Raw genomic sequence first — 18,050 nt, forward strand, 5'->3', positions numbered from 1 at the left:
AGGTTACACCTTGTATTGGTCGCCAGACAATTGTAGGGCAAATAAATCCAGAGCTGTGAGGTAGACTTTCGATTCGGCCCCTTGCTGCATTTGGCTGGTGGTGGCTTGTTGGGGGTCCTTGACAGTCAGCTGATATTGATCCATAGCAGTTACACAACTGGAGACTCGTTAGGATTTGGGAATGTCCCTAATACCGCCCCCCACCTCCATTGGTAGCAGACTTTTGATGTCAATTATCTAATAAAAAGATCTCATTGCTAATCTATCATCCTATTTATTTGTTTTTTTTTTCTTGTTCTTGTCTAGGGCACCAGAAGTGCACAGCCCTACTAGTGCTAAACTGTATTACTAATGAGGACAAAGAATGTACTAGAATTAGATCATATGTCATAATTCCCAATGTCACCTGAACCATGAATTGAGCGTCGCTACTTTTTGTGACATATTCGTTTGGCAGTGAAGTTGTCAGTTGATGACGTTAAAAAGGGGCGACTCAAAAAAAGAGCGTCAGTGAGTTTGACTCCACCTTTTTCTGAGTGCCTTCAAATGCATTTTGCTTCTTCCCCGGCTGCAAAGATTGATGCGGAAATGAACAGGTTGAGACTACTTGACACACGCGTCGGCCCACATTAGTTTCGACAGTCTCCGCTGGCTTTATCTGACCCTGTGCCCACCCCCCAAAAAGTGAGTGAGTTCTTAACAAGTCATGAAAAGACTTCCTAAATGTCCACGTTCCGAGTTAAGTGCAATTACATCTCCGCCCGACCAGTTGTAAGCAGCGCCGTATTCACTTGCTTAAACTTGCTGTTTAATGTGTTTGTTATTTTGCTTGGTGTGAATGTTAAAGCATTTTGGGATTTTGTGGCTGTAATGTGTGACATCGATTGTGCTTTGTACCATCGCCCGTCGTCATCGGTTTGTACCTGTTGCTGCTCACAACCAGTTTATTGACGCCCTCTTTATTGTCACTAGTCGGTTGAAATAAGTTGCGTCCATCTCAACGGTGTGTACAGGTTTGGTTCATAGTAAGTGTAGTATATTGCAGTCTCTAGTGAAACCATCAAAAAGAAGCTATTAAAAATGGTATTATGGAGTACATATTGCTATTAAAAGATTAAAGCAAATATATCGAACTTTTAAAGTTAAATTCAATTGAACTGTAGTCATGCAGTGAGTTTGTAACATGCCACGAGTGTACAGGTGTCAAACTCAAGGCCCCCAGGCAGATTCGGTCCACCGAGGCAAATGATGTACATTGACTTCATGTTCCTCGTTAAAATACCCCAAATTGCAAATTGGCTTTTTGACTTTTAATGACATTAAGATATTGCAAGCATTTTTGGGTGGGGTGGGGGATGACCAACCCTCCTTTCAAAATAAATTGAAAATAACAAGAACAAACTTTTTTTTTTTAACTGGCTTCTGATATCAAAACTAGTTAGTAGTTATTAGGGGGGAACAAAAACTGCTCTGAATCAGATTTTTATTTGTATTTTTTTAAAGATGCTAGTGCATCATATCGAAGTGATTTGAATGGTTCCATTTTAACCTGTTTGGAGTTGGGTCATGTGATGTTCGCAAGCTGAGCCGTGACTGGTTGTTACCTGAGCCGTGAGCAACTGTAATGTCATTTTCGATTGACAGCAAATGGCAAATTGAATACATAATAATTGGTGGATTTTCCTCCTTAATTCGTATTCCACAAACGCAGTATTAAACAGAATGCCGCACAGAACATATGATTGTAACAATTATTTTTGACTTGACTTTCCTTTTAAAATACATCGAGATACCTTAGAAGGAAATGGCACATTTACAGTACTGATAACTTCATTGTATGGTATTTTGTTGCTTGTCAACGTGAGTATATATTTTGGAGAAAATTGATTTTTGATTTCGATTTCAGAAAGTGATTGTCGTAACTATTTTTTCCACCCCTCTTACCTCATGTCCTTAAAACCCTATTTTTTCACATCGTTTGGAAGTAGTTCAAATCCTGCAAATTTTTTTGTTTAAAAATGGGCGTATTTTCAAGTTTTGCATCGTGTATTGCCTGTGGTGTTTGATGATGTAAAGCATTTAGTTTACATAGCAAACTATCGCAACTGTTGGAAGTTGACGTTGGTTTCAGTTTTTGCCAGAAATAAATAAGTAGCAGGCCCAAATATGCAACGAAGGACTGTATGGTGAGTTAAGGTTGAAACTCGATCTGGTTTATTTATTTATTTATTTTTACATTGAGTTTTAATAGGCATAGACAGAAAGTCATTAAGTTGGCAGTCCTGACTGTACTTTTGCAGACTAGCTCCTCTTTGATCACAGTCATGTTGTGAGTGCAAGTAGTGCACATCAGCAAAGATGCACTGAAAAAGCCAGTTAATTTAAAAAAAAATAGAGAGAGAGAGAGAGAGCAAGAGAGAGAGGAGTCTCCTCCTGATCCTCATTTGAGAATTAAGCAGCAGTGTAAACAAATCTATGAAGCACACCTTTTGAATTAAGTCTGGACTGTCAGCAATTACGCAAGCTCATAACCGGTGAGCACGCCATATCGGACAAATGGCTTGAAAATGACCGAGGGGGGAGCCATTTTACATTGCTGTAATTGTAATTTTTTTGCCGCTAAACTTTGAGACTTTTTTAGGACCCTGTCAATACAGCTTTGATTTAATTTCCTGTGACAGGAAGTCAGACCAGTGGAGGAGGCGCGTGTTGACTCAGGCCTGTTGAGTCCTTTGCAAATTGTTGACAAGGGAAAAGTCTGCAGTCAACTGGAGCCAATTTGAGACTTTATGCTTTTTTTTTTCTCCTCCTTAGTCTTTCAACAATTTCATGATAAAACAGTAGGTGGCAAAGAACGAATCACACATTTATTTATTTATTTAGCTAGCTAGCTAGCTAGCAACCAGCTCAGAATCAGTTACTTAATTTGAAGCATCTGTTAAAACCGTGTCCCGATCCCACGATACCTCGGCAATGCATTAAGAACAAAAAAAGAGAGCACAACCCACTCGTCTCAACAATTTTAATGTTTTTATTTTTGGAATAAAGGTATCCCAATATAATACCTTGATGTGGTTACAGTCTGGTGCAGCCCTGATTCTATTCAGATTGGCGTAACCTTAGAACAGCTCCTTGTGGGACTCCAGTAATTCCATTACTATGCATTTAAACAAGTATCAAGACACAAATACATTTTGAGTGGCAGGAGACTTGACTTTATTTTCCTTAGTGAGTCACAAAAAAAATAAAAATAAATAAATGATGTGGCAGGCCGGATCTGTCGCCCTTGAGTTTGTCACGTGTCCTGTATTACGCAGAGTACATAACAAATAGTCATTTACAAATGAGAGAGACTAGGCTTTAGGCTTCGCTACACTAAGCTCAATACCAACTCTGTTACTGTCATTGTATTTCGGTCTATGCCCATGCCTACTTGTATGTTGTTAAACCTGTTGTTGTGTAAACACATTGGAGGGGGAGATTAAGTACTTCCAGCCAGGAACTCACAATAGCTGTACAAACCTAATGTTTTTTTCATCTTGGCAGACATGACCCACAAAATGGCTTTGCGTGTTTATTACTTCTCGTTTTGGGGCTGCTGAACCCAAAAGTTATTTCACAAAGGGAGGACTTTCTGCGGTGCAAAATTGTCATGTGATAAAATCATGAGATCTTTTTTATTTATTTTTTTTAAGCAATTTTTATTTGGAAATTAGATCAAAGTTCACCTTGCTTAAAGCGCAGTGTACACTTAAAGCGAAGACATGACGAATGTTGTTTGAGTCATACCAAGAGCCTTGCGTAATCCGACGAGTCAACCAGGTTAGGTTTGCACTTTCCCCCCGTTTGTTGTCTAATGAGTTGGGTGTTCTTGGAAAAAAGTAATGTATTGTTTTAGCTTCAGGGTTACAGTTGTCATGTGTGTACCCTTGACACATACTTTTCAAAGTTTGAGAACATACCTCCACCTTTTTGGTTGTGGAAAAGGTACGGTCACATTTATACAAATTTAACAAGGCTCTTGCCTTTCCAGGTACTAAAACGTCTCATTTTCAGAATGTGTCAAGTAGGCATGATGCAATATTAGATTCCGACAGTATGATAACCGCAAGCAGAAATTTTGCGGTATCACCGTTTTAAAATTACAATTCTAAAATTAACTTGTTTTTTAAATTGTTTGGATAAATAAACCGCATTTTTCCCCTTGACTGAACTCTATTTTTAAACAGAATTTAGTACGCAAATGTGTGTCATGATAAGTTTAAATAGATAAATGATTAAATGCCATTCAACATGCTTGTGTTTTAACAGTGGCCCACACTGATGAGCTAGCTTTAGCACAGACCCATGGGCTACTCATGTTGCCCTTGGGGCTAACTAGTACCTGCTGGTACCCACTTTTTTTTTTTCCTCCTCCCGGAGCAAAAAGGCATCTGTGTTTTGCAGTACTTGGCCTTGCTCCCTCCCTCTCCTCTCTGTACAGAGGAGGAGAAAAAAATGTTAATTGGAGGCAATTAATGCCAAAGAGGCGCCCTTTAATCCCCCCGCAAGCAGCCAATCATATTGCACCCTGCTCAGAAGTCCCTTCAGAAAAGAAAAGAGCAGCTCATCACCAGTGACAGCCAATATTCTTACTTATTGAAGCGTTGACTTTTTAAAACTAAATGTCATATGTTGTTCTAATTGTGCAGTCAAATTTTGTTGAGCCAAGGCACATGCTTGACATGAAAAAAAAAATCTCAAGGGACACCACCAAACAAAAACATCACAAAAAGTGGATACACAGGTCAATTATGTACCTTCTGCTTTCTACTAATGGAAGGGCATTTAATTATTCTGCCTGCCACTGTACGTCGCTGGCATAGAATGGACACAAGAACGTTGTTTGAAAATAAATGAGGGGTGATAAAGTCCTTTATTTATTTAGTTTTCTCATTTTATTAAAAAAAAAAGAGCTCTGATTACAACATATTGTAAAGAACATTTTTTAGACTTGCCGTCTAAGAAGGGCAATCCCACATGTTTACATATCATCGTTGCATGAAACATGGACAGTTGAAGCGATAAAGCCACGGATTTGTTTGCATTTTTGTTGTACTCAGATTTGTGATGTACTGATGGATGTTTACGCCACACTTGATTGCCAAAATCGAGTCCGTTTTGCTAGAATTTATCCCCCCCCCCCACACTCCACGTACAAAGAAAATGACATAAGTCCAAACTACAAGACCTTAAAAATAAACTTTAAAATATTTTAAAGAAACTGTTTGACAATTTAGCATCAGTGAATGTGCAAAAATATTCTCTTGGGTGTTATGAAATGACAAGACAGCGACCAAACATAACGCGACTAAAAGCCGCAGTCGTTCCCCCCAAGCCGCCGCCATCCCAAATACCCTTGAAACAGACACGATGAGAGATCATCCAAATGTTTTTTTTGTGCAGGGTAGCCTCGCCCACACGTTTCCGGCTTTTGGTTTAGTTCCAAACAGCTGGATATCGGCGTCATGCAAATTGACTCACACCTGCTGAAAGGCAGTTTCTCCGCCATCGGGCATGAGCTCATTCACAAGGATACAGCAGTGCACCTTTGTTGTCGATGGAAAGTTCCAGTCATGTGAATCATAGGAGAGAGAGAGAGGGAGAAACCTGTGGAGGAGGGGAGGGAAGGTGTGGAATTGGGAGAATGAGACCGGAAAAAGGTGAAGGGTCACCCCCTTTCCAAACAAGGTTGGGGGATGGGGTGGGGTTGTCTCTCAACCGCCCACCCGCAGCAGCAGCGGCACCTTGCACCCACCCTCACCCAAAACATGAAACAAAGGAGGGTGAACATGGCTCGCAGTGCGACATTCCAGTAAGGGGGCGGGGGGGCGGGGGTCTGTAATAGTAAACTACTTGAGTACAGAGTACTCACTGTCCTGTTAATGCACTTCATTTGCATACTCGGAACGTAATTTTATTCAGTTTTGAGCTTTGGCTCGCCCTGGATGGTTTGCATTTGAGACCCCGTTGAATAATGATTATTGTGTTTATTATGGGGTTTATTTTTTTTTTTTAATGTGTTTTTAAATTTGTTTATTCCGTCCATCTGGTAATTGTGCAACCAACTGTGGCAGTAAATCGAACTCACTGTGAACTTTGTCATCACATTTAAGAAATTATTGTAAATTCAACATGCATCACTTTTAATAAGTTGTTGTAAATGACACGTCGAATGGTATTGACCTTGGTGCGCGAAAGCATCCCTAATTTGCAGAGGGATTATTTTCAAACTCTTCTTTGTAAACATTAGAGAGCGTTTGTGATGTTGTGTCTTATTACATAGCTGCGGTAGAAGCCGGTGGGGGAGAGCAGGTAGTATTTCTTTATTTCTTTTCTCGTAGCGACAAAAGCGGCAGAGCAAGTTTTGTTGACATTGACTCGCGAGCAGCGTCGAGTGACACCAGCTTGTTACTGCTCATTTTGACTTTGGTTCCATCCTCGCTAGCCTCAGGTGGCACCTTAATGCGTTTTGTCCTCTCACCGGTTTGATTTATTGAGTTTTCAGGTCGATAATTACTTTTGAGTGTGCGTTCACCACATCAAATGTTTTTTGGGGGTTTTTTTGTACATCCGTGACACTGCTATTGTTTTCTGAAATTTTGACAAACGTGCAAATGATGGTGTCATGTCATCATATATTCCGCAAAAATATGCGCGCACGTGAACGTTTGTTATTTATGTAGTTTGGCCTATGGTACATATCGAATGTTCTTTGTCTCGGCCAGGGGTGTCAAACTCATTTTTTTGTCGCGGGCCATATTATAATTACCATTTCCCTTGGTGGGCTGTGATGACAAACTATATCAAGAAGTCAAGAATAATGTTTTATTCAACTATTGTTAAGTAACTGTAATGAGGCGTTTGGTAACAAGAAAATGCTCACTGATTTATTACATATGAAAATTTGAAATTTTGGTACACATTTTAGCAAGTATCATGGAAGTTATCATCTTTGATTTGCTTTCGCGGGCCACTTGTAAATGATCTGGCGGGCCACATCTGGCCCCCGGGCCTTGAGTTTGATACATGTGGTCTAAGCTAACATGTCATACTACTCGTAAAGTATATATATTTTTTAAATAAAACATTTTAGTATTTCTTTCAAAAAAAAATCCCCATGCATGTTTAACTGATAATATGCATGAGATGAATCCACTAAAATTGTACTGCAATGATTCCTGTCAAGTCTCATCCACCAACCCGTTATAATATATTTGTTCACTGCATCATACGATGAGATCCAGCTCTCTAACCACCTCTGTGGGTTCTCATTTTTACAACTATAATGTTCAAAGGTCATTTTAAAATTTGGATTGACACTGAGGTATTAATTGAACAACTTGTTCGTCATTGTGGTTGTAGCTCGGCATTGATGTAGCGTAGTGCTGCGCTATGGTGAGTGTTTTCTCGTATTTCGTTTTCCCCCAATTCTCCGTAACATGCATTGATGAATACGTTGATAAATGAATACCTCACTGACATTGCCGGTCAAAATGGATTCCATCTTCAGCACAAGTATTTCACATGGTGCATCCACAGCAAGGTCAGACTCCTCGCACGGGCATGGAAAATGGCGATGAATGTTTGCGCTCGCTGCCTCGGCGCTTTAGCAGCACACGCCGTGATGTTTTGAATATCATGGAGTTGTTTTGCTTTAAGTGTAAAGCAATTATGACAATAGTTATTAGTATGGCAGGAACTCAAAAGTCTCTTAACTACCACACCCAATGCTGTGATTTGTACATTAGGTCATAGATGGGTTACTATCGCCGGAGATGGAGATGCATTGTTGCACGCAAACGTGTATCTGCAATACATCTTGTTACTGGAATTTTACTGGGTTCCGCATCTTGTGGCTTATCTGGGTTGCGGCGGCGGTGGTGGCAACGGACAAAATATGGTCATTGTGGCCTTGAGGGTTGGGCTGAATGATTTATTGTTTTGTTTTTTTTCTTTTTTTTTTTTTTTTCAAAACACGATCACATGATCATCTTTTTTAAAAAATGTTATTTATTTATTTTTAAAGCAGCACTCCTGACTGACCCTGAACTTGTTGTATCACATGTCTCCTACACAAACGCCATCTCACTCCTCTCCTGCCAAACTGACCAATCAGAAGGGACATGCTACTTGCGAGCACAAGAGGCTAATGCTAGTCGCTAAGCTAATGTTATTTTTTTTGGGGGGGCTCAGCTGTACTGTCCACTTTTCACAAGAAGTCTGGCAACCATTCCAGCCACTGACGCATCAAGTAAAACAGAATTAACCATTGTATATTTAATAAACAGCAAAATGTTCCAATTTAATTTCGTCAAGTCTGCTAGCTTCATGCGAAAGATATTATGTGAAACACCATTGACAGATCATGAAACGTCGCGCAGATGTTACCGAGATTATGTTTACACAGGGAAGGCAGCTTTATTGATCTCGCGCTGAATTCTGATTTGTCAAAGTTTTTTTTTTTTTTTTTTAACCTAACGTCGAGCTCTTCGTGGAAACTTACAATTCCATAAGCAGTCGATTAAAAATCAAGGAACGGGGAACACTGTAGAAAGTGGAAATTCAGCCTTTTCAAAAGTAATATAATGACACTTGGAATGTTAATCAACAGTAAATATTTTGGAGTCCTGGTCTTTCATAACTACCTTTGAAAGCAAACCGCTATGGCATTTCTACTTCCTCTTTCAGGCCTTCACTTATAAGGTCGCCCATTTAAAGAGGCGTTGGCCTCACGGGGCGAGATGACAATCATTTCTGAAACGGTACTGTCAGCGACTGCAGCACAGAACGATGATGTATTTTGCTGTCAGGTGTGTTGTGGTATTTGGAGGAGGGGCGCTGGACCGCTGCCACTCAACCACCACCACCGCCACCTACCCACCCGCAAACCCGCACCCCAACGGGGCTTGAGTGACAAGTCAAACCAGCCCAGTCGGTCTATGCTCAAATGCACCTCTGCACGTTTTTTTTTTTTTTTTTATCAAGTCCAGCTGTATTTACCTGTAAGCGCCGTTGTACTGTATCAAGCATTTTCTGAATCGTCGTATTTTTTTTTCCCCTGCACCGACAACTGAGCCGCCAAAGTGACACAAGGCGATCTTAAGAATGAAATTCCTATGCCTCTGCATGCATTGTTCCCCACGGTGGCTATTTAAGTTCTTCTAAAGAAGAGTCATGAATAAAAAATGCCACTATTGCTATTCTATGACACGACTACTACTATTTCATATTTTGGCTCTTGACAACACGAGGGTGTGGCGTTGAAGTCAGATTTAAGAAATTACTCTCCTGATGAGGAGTAGTGAGGTCCCGCCCCCCCCCCCCACACACACACACACACAAAGACTTTTAAGGCATTATTGCGCTATCCAGTCATGTAGCTGGGCATCTGTTGTCATCGAGAGTCATCATCGGCCGCGCTCACCAGCCCTCGAATAAACATCATGGTCGGTTGGCGATGGCGCCCAGCTATGGAGTTGATCGTTCTGACAAAGCCAATATGTGCTCTATTTGTGTTGGCAATTTTGCAAAGTCCATCAGCACAATCAGAAAACATGTACACACAAAAAAAAAAAAAAAAAACGATAATGGTAGTGTTTATATAATTCCTTGTAACCTCCTGTTGCACGCCACCTATATTCGATTATATTTTCTGAGAATGCGTTATGTGGAATACACATCATTAGTTAGTTCTGAAAATAGCACCCTATAATATTGTATTCGATAAAAACATACAGTAATAACATTAAGTAAAATGGAATTTTTTTTTTTTAAAAAGTCTTAATGCTTCAGTTCATTTCATTGTGCTGCTCCTTCTGGTGCCCCCATCTTGGCCACCAGAGGGCAGACAAAGTCGTAACAGTAAAGTCAAAACTACTTGAAGCCACTCAATCGGTTGCGATAACATATGGCATGGTATAAAGAATCTATACTGTCCATCCGTGTGTGTTGCTTCACCGTTCGCGTAACCTCTATGCTATATTTTAGCCAATTTATGACAATTTGCATTTTTTTTGTTAGCATTGATCTAACGTGATTGTTTTAAAATTACAATGCGTATGTTTAAAATCACCCCCCCTTTCACCCCCCCCCCAAATTGCATTCTGCTACACTGCGAGGTCGATTTTTTTTTTTTGTTTGTTTTTTTGTTTTTGATTAATTGTTCAGCCCCAGTACGTAGGGCAAAGGCCGCAACAAAATAGAACAATGGTTGGCCTTCATGATAGCGGGCGCCATTGATTCGCTTTATCTGAATAATATTAACCTCCCACCCCGTTGAGGACAAACAGGGCAACTTGAGAGCCAGGTTTCCGTGTGTGTGTGTGTGTGTGTGTGTAGGGTGTGGCCAGGAGAGTCGTTGTGTGGTGGGAGGAGAGATGCGGAGGGGGGGGCGCTGAAAGTCAGGCTGTGGTCTCAGACCGGGCAGTTTCATTTGGCATGGCGTGTGTTTAAATAGGGTCGGACGCCGGCGTAACCGCACACACCTTGCCTCCCTTGACTGTTGCTCTCAGCCTCTCTCACTCCCTCTTCCGTTTTCTGTGCTGGGTTATTCATCCACCGGGGTGAGTCAGGGAGGGCGGAGAGTCGGAAGACGGCTGTACCAGTCGCGTCTGTCGGTTGAAATAGTTTTTTTTTTTCCCCTCCTTCTTCATTCCCTCCTTCCCTCTCCTCTTTTCCACACACATGCTCTCGATCTCTCCCTCACCGAACTGCAGTTTCTACTCGCGCCGCACTTCTCTCCAAGAGAGGGGCTCCCGAAGAGGATTCGCTCAACGCTGGCTTTAGGTTTATCCCGAAGCTGGAAAGTCCACTTTTTTTCAGCTGGGTAAGTCATTCACTTGGAAGTAGAACTCACTTTGTGTGTACGGCGTCTTGCTTGAGCGCTGCTGTTTTTTTCATTTTATTTTCATGAAGTTGCTTCTCAGTCTGGTGCTTGATGTTCCGATTTTTGGCCTTTATCCCATGCAAATGGATACTTTGTACTTTGGGTGTTCCCTTTTTTTTTTTTTTTTGACACTCCTCCCCAACTCTCATCCCTTCTCACTGTTTGTTCATCATTAACTCTTCCCTTTTTTTTTTTTTTCCATCCTGTGATTCATTGACTCCGAACAGGAAAACGCTCCACTTTGTCTCCTTCACTCGATGTAAAACCGCCACTTGGTTGTGGAGGCTGCGCTCAAACAAACCACGCAAAAATTCGTAACGCAACTATAATGTTGTAGTGTTGTTTCTTTTTGGTTGAGGCACTGACTGGAAATGCTACAGAGATACTTTGTGGGGGGCTACAGACCTGAACACAACCTGCCCAATTAGAAATTTCTTATCTTCTGGTTCAGCGTTTCTTAAAGTTGGAATTGTTGCCCAAAATGGGTTCCTTTTTTTTGGGGTCGCCAATTGTCAGTAGGATTCTGATCAATTCATTTAATCGTTGAGAATTGGCTCAATTGTGTGCACTTTGATTTGCTGATCAGTCGCATCTCTTGATGCGCTACTTGGCTTAATCCAGGAGATTTACTCTCAACGTGCTTTCGAAGAACAACATGACGTCAAAGAATGGCAAATTGAGTTCCATCCGTGCCGCGTCACACCTCCTCCAGGCAGCCTTAATCCGCTCTGTACAACATTGGTATGGAAACAGGAGTTCAGAACATTCAGAAGAGATTATAATGAAGAAAATATCACATTTTATTGGTAGTTAATGAAAGGAATCGAATCTTTTTTTTTTCATCGACAAGCAGGACACAATTCTTGGTATCGTGTTATGTTGTTTTGGGTTTTTTTTTTCCTTTTGTAGGAGAATGTAAGTCGGCTTTACATTGACCAGATTGAAAGAGATTTTGAATTTTTCATGCAAAATTGGGTGGTGGGTTGTCATGTCATAATTTGTGGCTCAATCAATGACGTCATTGATCGGATCCGCAAAATAACACATTGACACACACGACTTTCTCCACTATTTTTGAGTTTGCTTTTATTTCATTGATCAGCTTCAAAATCCTGATCGCGAAAAGCCTATTTGTCAGTTTGAGTCCTTGGTGGGAACATTATTTCCATTTAAAATTTTTTTTTTTGTATCTGGCTGAAGTCACTCCATTTACAATTCAGTGTGTGTGTGTGTGTAAGGCTATTTGTCAAGGAGGCGAGGACAGTTGGTGGTGCTGTGTCGTTTGCGTTGACTTGAAGTGACGGACAAAGTGGAAAAAAGAGCAATTGAATTGGTTCTCAATGGCAAGTTTGATGGTTTTCATCAAGGTGCAGAGGCGGGAGGTTTAATTTCAATTTCCTTCAACTTTGATCTTTATCTGGGTTTCGGGGTGACACGCATGTTGGTTCTCCCTTTCCTGGTTACGGTTGTCATGTTTGGGGGATTTTTTTTAGGCCACTCAACGAAGCTCAGATAAGTCAGCAGAGCAAATCTCATATTGCTGCTAAAAAAAAAAAAAAATCACAAGTCCCAGTTAAGGGAGGAGCTCCACCTTCCTTTCAGTCGACCCTCGACAGTATGTGTGTTTTCTCCACCATTCAAAGCCTAGGTGTGTTTCCCCTCGGCCAGATGACGATTGATCATCTGGTGGACTTAACTGTGCAGCGTTTTTCCTCAGAACAAGACCTTGAAGTTTGCACTCATCGCAGACATGAGGGTGCGCTTGCTGAAATGCGAGGCGCCCGCCCCAAATACCTCGCCGTTGCTCAAAAACCGCCACAGCGTTTTGTGTAAGAGTTTTTGTGAAATGTCATTTATCTGATGTTGTCATGCTACACACCGCCACTTGCGATAACGCTCGGGCGAAACTGCCGCCCGCGTAAGTTTCGACGAGTCGGCGAGAGAACTGACGGACTTGAGTGTTTCTTAAGTGTGTTGGTCGACTCTGTATGTTATTGGATATTTGAAAGAGGTGGTACAAAGTTCAAGATGGGTGAAAAGTGGCAACTCCTGCGTCAAGTATGGTAGCATCTTGGCTTTTGAGCACACCATCTGGCGCGTTTTTGAAATGACAAGCTATATCCTGTTTTCAATTTTTGCTTTTTGTTGTAAGGTTAAAAAAAAAAAAAAAAAAAAAATCATACATTGGTGCCTTGTGATACGAGTTTGGTTCCCCGCAGAAAAGGAAATGCTATTAATCCGTTCTGGCTTATGTTTTATAATGTATCTTGGATATATGAAAAATAGCACTCTATATTAGTGTATTTTATAACCAATTGTTGACGTAATTAAATTGGAATGTTCATTAGTTTTTGCCTCAATGCAATGGACATTGCATGGTTCCTTCTGTTGACGTGTAATGGCCAGTTGAGGGGAAGTATAGTACAGATAGACGTAGAGGAAGTTTTCTTTCCAAAAAAAGTCGTTAAGCTGTAGTAAGAGTCGTTTCTTTGCAAAGGATAATGAATACATGCCTTTGAGGTTTGTTAAATCTCCAGCGTGTGTTCCAATATGCGCTGTTTCCTGTTACAACGCTGCACCGCCGATGCTAATCGCTAGCCTGTTTTGCATCATTAGCGTTATGCTAAACGGACTTGATTAGGGCTGTGCGGTTGTTTTTAAATACATAGCGTAATTCTTTTTGTTTTATGTTTAGGTTGTGAGTTAACTTTAACGCTCACTTTTTTTAACTTAACGAAATAATAATGCCGCAACCTATATGCTAATTAGCCTTAGCGTTAAGGTAGCAGACTGAATGGTTAAGCTTTATGGTTGTTTGCGTTTCACAGGATGTAAGTCTTTGTTTTATGTGTAGTTTGACAGTAATAGACAGCGTGAAACCTCTCATTTCTTTTTTCTTTCTTTTTGAGGAAGTGTTCACTATCTGCCAAACAGTGCTTGTTGTTGAAGTAAGTTGATTTTATTTCACAGCCAGCAGGTTACTCGTATCTCGAGGCACTACTGTACATGAGGGGGGCAAAAATATTTTTTGTTTCCTCACTCATCGATGCCCAATGCTCCAAAGAAATCATTTGTGCTGGCTGCGTTGCTGTGGGCTTTTAAATCGAAATCTTAACGCTTATCTATTGTCAATACAGAACCCGCCTTTGTTTGCCCGCCTCGCCACAACGAATCGGCTTGTAATGATATTGGCTCAAGGAGGGCCGCGCTTGTGCGGTCGGTCATTGTTGATTGTACATCAAACAATGGCGCTCTCTGGCTCCACTTTTCAAAGGAGAGCACACCCCGTTCTGTCCCCATAACCGTCGAGGTTTACAGTACTAGCAACATTCCCGTGCGCGTGCTTCCCCGTATTTGTAGGCGGCACTCATTCCGCGTGAGTAAGGCCGCGGTGACTTTAAGCTCGCCGAGGAACTTTTACTACTGTTTTGCCCTCAATAATTTGCCTGTCGGGATTGAGAGGTAAGGAAGCAGCCGGCATGGCCGCCGCTTGCCTCGGGGCGAGGCAAGCCGTCCCATTTCCCTCGTGGCCCCTCCTCGTCTGATGTCAGGCCATGTCGCATGAGCACAGCCGGGCCTCCTGGGATTTTCATTGGGGTTGTTTGTTTTGAGGAAGTACTTGGCTTGGGTAAAGTTGCATTTCATTTTTTTTTTTTTTTTTTGTGTGTGTGCCAAAATGTCCAAAAGGCTTTTTTAAATGATTTTTCTGGTGATGTCCCTTCATAGCAGCAACATTTGAGATGTTGGGAAATTCTCGTCACCTCAGTGAGGTTACTCTTTAATTTCCTAATGTCTGTGGAAATTGCAGTGTTGAGGAATGATTCACCTTTTTTTTTTTTTTTTTTTTTTATGAGGCGTGAACTTGTGTAAAATGCCAAGCATGTCACATGGTTCTGCAAAAGAAGCGGAAGTAACAAATAAGTGTCATAAGGAAACCGGAAAAGAAGTCGATGTGGTTGTATTTTGGGATTGTGGTGGGATTCGGTGAATTTGACTTTGACTTTGTCTTTTATTTTCTCCCCCCTCTTTTTTATTTCAGATAACTGGCGACAAACCGGCAAACATGCTGCAGGAGATGAAGGAGTTTGGCTCACATGCCATGGATATATATGACTACCTCGTCGCAGGAATTGGTCAGTCTTTTTTTTTTTTTTTTTTGCTACCTTTTTAATTCACCTTTCACATAAAGTTTCAACTAATCGATTACTTGACAACGAATTGATGATCAAATTAATCGCAAATTATTTTTAGTAACTGGTTAATCGTTTAGAGACATAAAATTGTCCATATCCTTTGAAACAACCTTTTGACAGTCGATATTCTCAGATAGCCCTCGATGAAAGCAGATTATCATTGTACCGAATCAAAATAAAACTGCTTTAATTTGACTTTTTTGCCTATTCCCCGATGGCACTGACCAAACCAGTAACTGAATCATAAAAAAAAGTGCATTTTCTGCACTGTCAATTTGAAACGTCCTGTTGTTGATTTTTATGTCAAAATGTTTCTTTAAATCTGAGGAATCTGCAGAATAATTAAACCCTAATCAACCATCCGACAGTACAGCAAATTTTGGTGGCATTCAGCTTCCCCCTCCACCCCGATAATATTTTAAAAAGTTGCCAATGAACTGTTTTATTCCCTGACCAGATCCTCGAGTGAAGAATCATTTCCTGATGCAGAGTCCTATTCCCATGACTGTCATTTTGCTGTGCTACCTGTTCTTTGTCCTCTACCTGGGCCCTCGCATCATGGCCAATCGAAAGCCTTTCCAGCTCAAGGAGGCCATGATAGTCTATAACTTTGCATTGGTGGCGCTGTCGATTTACATCGTCTACGAGGTGAGTCTTGCTTTTCATCCTCCTCTCCGTTCAAGCCATACTTTTTTTTTTTTTGTCAATGATTTCAACTTGCCTTTTTTTTTGTGTGTGTGTGTGTGTGTGTGTGTGTGTGTGTGTGTGTGTGTGTGTGTGTGTGTGTGTTTTTTTTAGTTCTTGATGTCCGGCTGGGCCACAACGTACACTTGGCGATGTGACGCAATCGATGTTTCCAACAGCCCTCAAGCACTTAGAGTAAGTTCAGCATTTTTTTTTTCCCAACCTATTCAAGTTACCATAGCTGGAATCACAAATGATGGGCCTGATTTACAAAGATCGCAAATAGCGGGCGTTAAATTGGGTGCTCGCATACCCTTTAATGGTTTGTGCACCGTTGGCAACAGCTGTAAAAGGCGGCGGAGACTGCCGGACTTATATCTCCAATGGTTTTCAGTACGTAAAGTTTGGGAGTGGATCATTCAAAACCTCTGGAGTTGCCCTTCCAAACAGATGGCACAGAAATTGTTTTTTTTGTGTTTATTTTCAGATTTCAAAAATGAGTGTGGAAAGGTCTCGCCACAGACTCTCATTTTGCCTGCGCTATGCTAGCACAGCATTATTTATTCGTTTTGTTTTTGCGAATCAACTTGAATGTGTCTTTCCGCACAGTGAAGTAGCACGCGGCCTCGTGATTGTTCAATGTTTAGCATAAACGGGACAGAAATTGCCGTGTGACTCCGATCTTGTCTGCTGTGCAGTCTCCCGCCGAGAAGGACAATTCTTTGGTGTTTGTTTTGGTCATGAAGAAAATGTTGCCACAACAGCAATATAGATCGTATCCACGATTTGCGCAAAAGTCACTCTTGCCGTTGACGCAGCGTGAAAGGTGCCGAAAAGGCAAAGCCCCCCCTCTCCTCTCACAAAAATACTAAGCACAGCTGAACAACCCGGACGAACACGCTTGCTCAGTGTTTAAGAAGTTATACATTCATGAAACGAAGTGTACGAGGGTCACAGTCCTTGAAATGTGCCGATATTTCTGGTTTCAACTCTAAATATGCCATGATCTATGATCCCAAGAGTTTAATTTCAAGCTAACAATACCCTGAAAAAAAATAAATGGCTTCCCGGTGACTTAATTTCAAATAAACAGTTCGCTGTATCACATCACATGACTAGAAACGGATTCTTTATTTTATGTTCAAGAAGGCGGGTAAATAAAAATGTTGACTTCTTAATGTGCAGTAGTATGTCATAAAACCTCTTCTCATTGGTTGTTCGTCTATGCGGTCATGACACGACACGGAGAAGACCGCCATAATTGCGATATTTGACACGTTGGTATCGATACCGCTAACGGCGTATCACAATATCGATATACGGTGCCATCCCTTACGACAGGGGTTTCAAACTCGTTTTTATCGCGGGCCACATTGTAGTAACGGTTTCCCTTGGAGGGCCGTTATGAATTTTGGGAAACCATAGAAATGTTTCGTCCCCTCCACATCTTAAATACACAGCGTACAACAAATTGATGAATAACTCGTTTTAAAGTCAGAAGTCAAGAATAATGACTGTTATTGTGGATTACATATGACAATTTGAAATTTTGGTTCAGACTTTAGCAAGCATCATGGAATTTCACATGCGTGATTTGCTTTCACGGGCCACATAAAATGATGTGGCGGGCCAGATCTGGCCCCCGGGCCTTGCCTTTGACACCTGTGCCTTACGGTCAATCATTTGTGAGCGATGATGTAGATGGATCGCTGACATGATTTTGCTTTTTTTGTTTTTCCCCTTCAGATGGTTGAAGTGGCCTGGCTGTTTTGGTTCTCCAAAATCATTGAGCTCATGGACACCGTAAGTCACACATTTGATTTGATTTCCCACCGGCAGAAACGTGGAGGGTCATAGTCAAGTTTTGTGTAGAAACCCTTTTAAAAAGAAAAGGGACCCCAAAAAAAAGTATGTATAATTTTATTTTCTTTTTTTTTTTCCTCCCTCCAATGATAGATGTTCTTCGTACTGAGAAAAAAGAGCGGCCAGATCACCTTCCTCCACATCTTCCACCACTCCTTCATGCCCTGGACCTGGTGGTGGGGAGTTGGCTACGCTCCCGGTGAGTACATGATGAACTCAACCTGGCTTCGATGGTGGACGTGACCCCGCGCTGCCCGCATACCGATCTGCCGCTATCTTGTCAAAGAGCCTTTGTCTCAAGGCGCTCTGGCCCCACTGATAACCGTTTATAGTCTGATGCAAACCTGGTATGTCTCTTCACCGTTTTGCACGGAGGGTGGGGG

At 41.4% G+C, this 18,050-nt stretch overlaps 1 protein-coding gene and 2 long non-coding RNA genes across 8 annotated transcripts in view; 2 read left to right on the forward strand and 1 right to left on the reverse strand.

The window, feature by feature from the left end:
* Positions 1-547: 547 nt before the first annotated feature.
* The window catches only part of elovl1b (ELOVL fatty acid elongase 1b), a 19,270-nt gene continuing 1,767 nt past the window's right edge, over positions 548-18,050 (forward strand). The window contains exons 1-8 of one of the 6 annotated variants that reach the window (XM_019897049.1): positions 10,456-10,604; positions 10,758-10,867; positions 12,645-12,756; positions 14,967-15,060; positions 15,578-15,768; positions 15,919-15,999; positions 17,551-17,607; positions 17,761-17,866. In XM_019897049.1, the coding sequence (XP_019752608.1) occupies positions 14,991-15,060; positions 15,578-15,768; positions 15,919-15,999; positions 17,551-17,607; positions 17,761-17,866 (505 nt within the window). In that variant the 5' untranslated portion in view covers positions 10,456-10,604; positions 10,758-10,867; positions 12,645-12,756; positions 14,967-14,990. Of the gene's footprint in view, positions 685-708; positions 772-10,455; positions 10,605-10,757; positions 10,868-12,644; positions 12,757-14,652; positions 14,698-14,966; positions 15,061-15,577; positions 15,769-15,918; positions 16,000-17,550; positions 17,608-17,760; positions 17,867-18,050 lie in introns of those variants that run through there. The other 5 variants (XM_019897048.1, XM_019897047.1, XM_019897050.1 and 2 more) reach the window with 5 other exon arrangements.
* LOC109532267 (uncharacterized) lies at positions 1,415-2,906 on the reverse strand. Its single transcript, XR_002171351.1, has 2 exons — positions 2,533-2,906; positions 1,415-2,105 (listed from the first exon to the last, which is right to left on the reverse strand). It is a non-coding gene; the product is annotated as an uncharacterized LOC109532267 (long non-coding RNA).
* LOC109532268 (uncharacterized) lies at positions 7,055-9,802 on the forward strand. The gene is made up of 2 exons (XR_002171352.1): positions 7,055-9,294; positions 9,396-9,802. It is a non-coding gene; the product is annotated as an uncharacterized LOC109532268 (long non-coding RNA).

The sequence above is a fragment of the Hippocampus comes genome, unplaced genomic scaffold (assembly GCF_001891065.2).
Source record: "Hippocampus comes isolate QL1 unplaced genomic scaffold, H_comes_QL1_v1.1 scaffold22, whole genome shotgun sequence".
Taxonomy (NCBI): domain Eukaryota; kingdom Metazoa; phylum Chordata; class Actinopteri; order Syngnathiformes; family Syngnathidae; genus Hippocampus; species Hippocampus comes.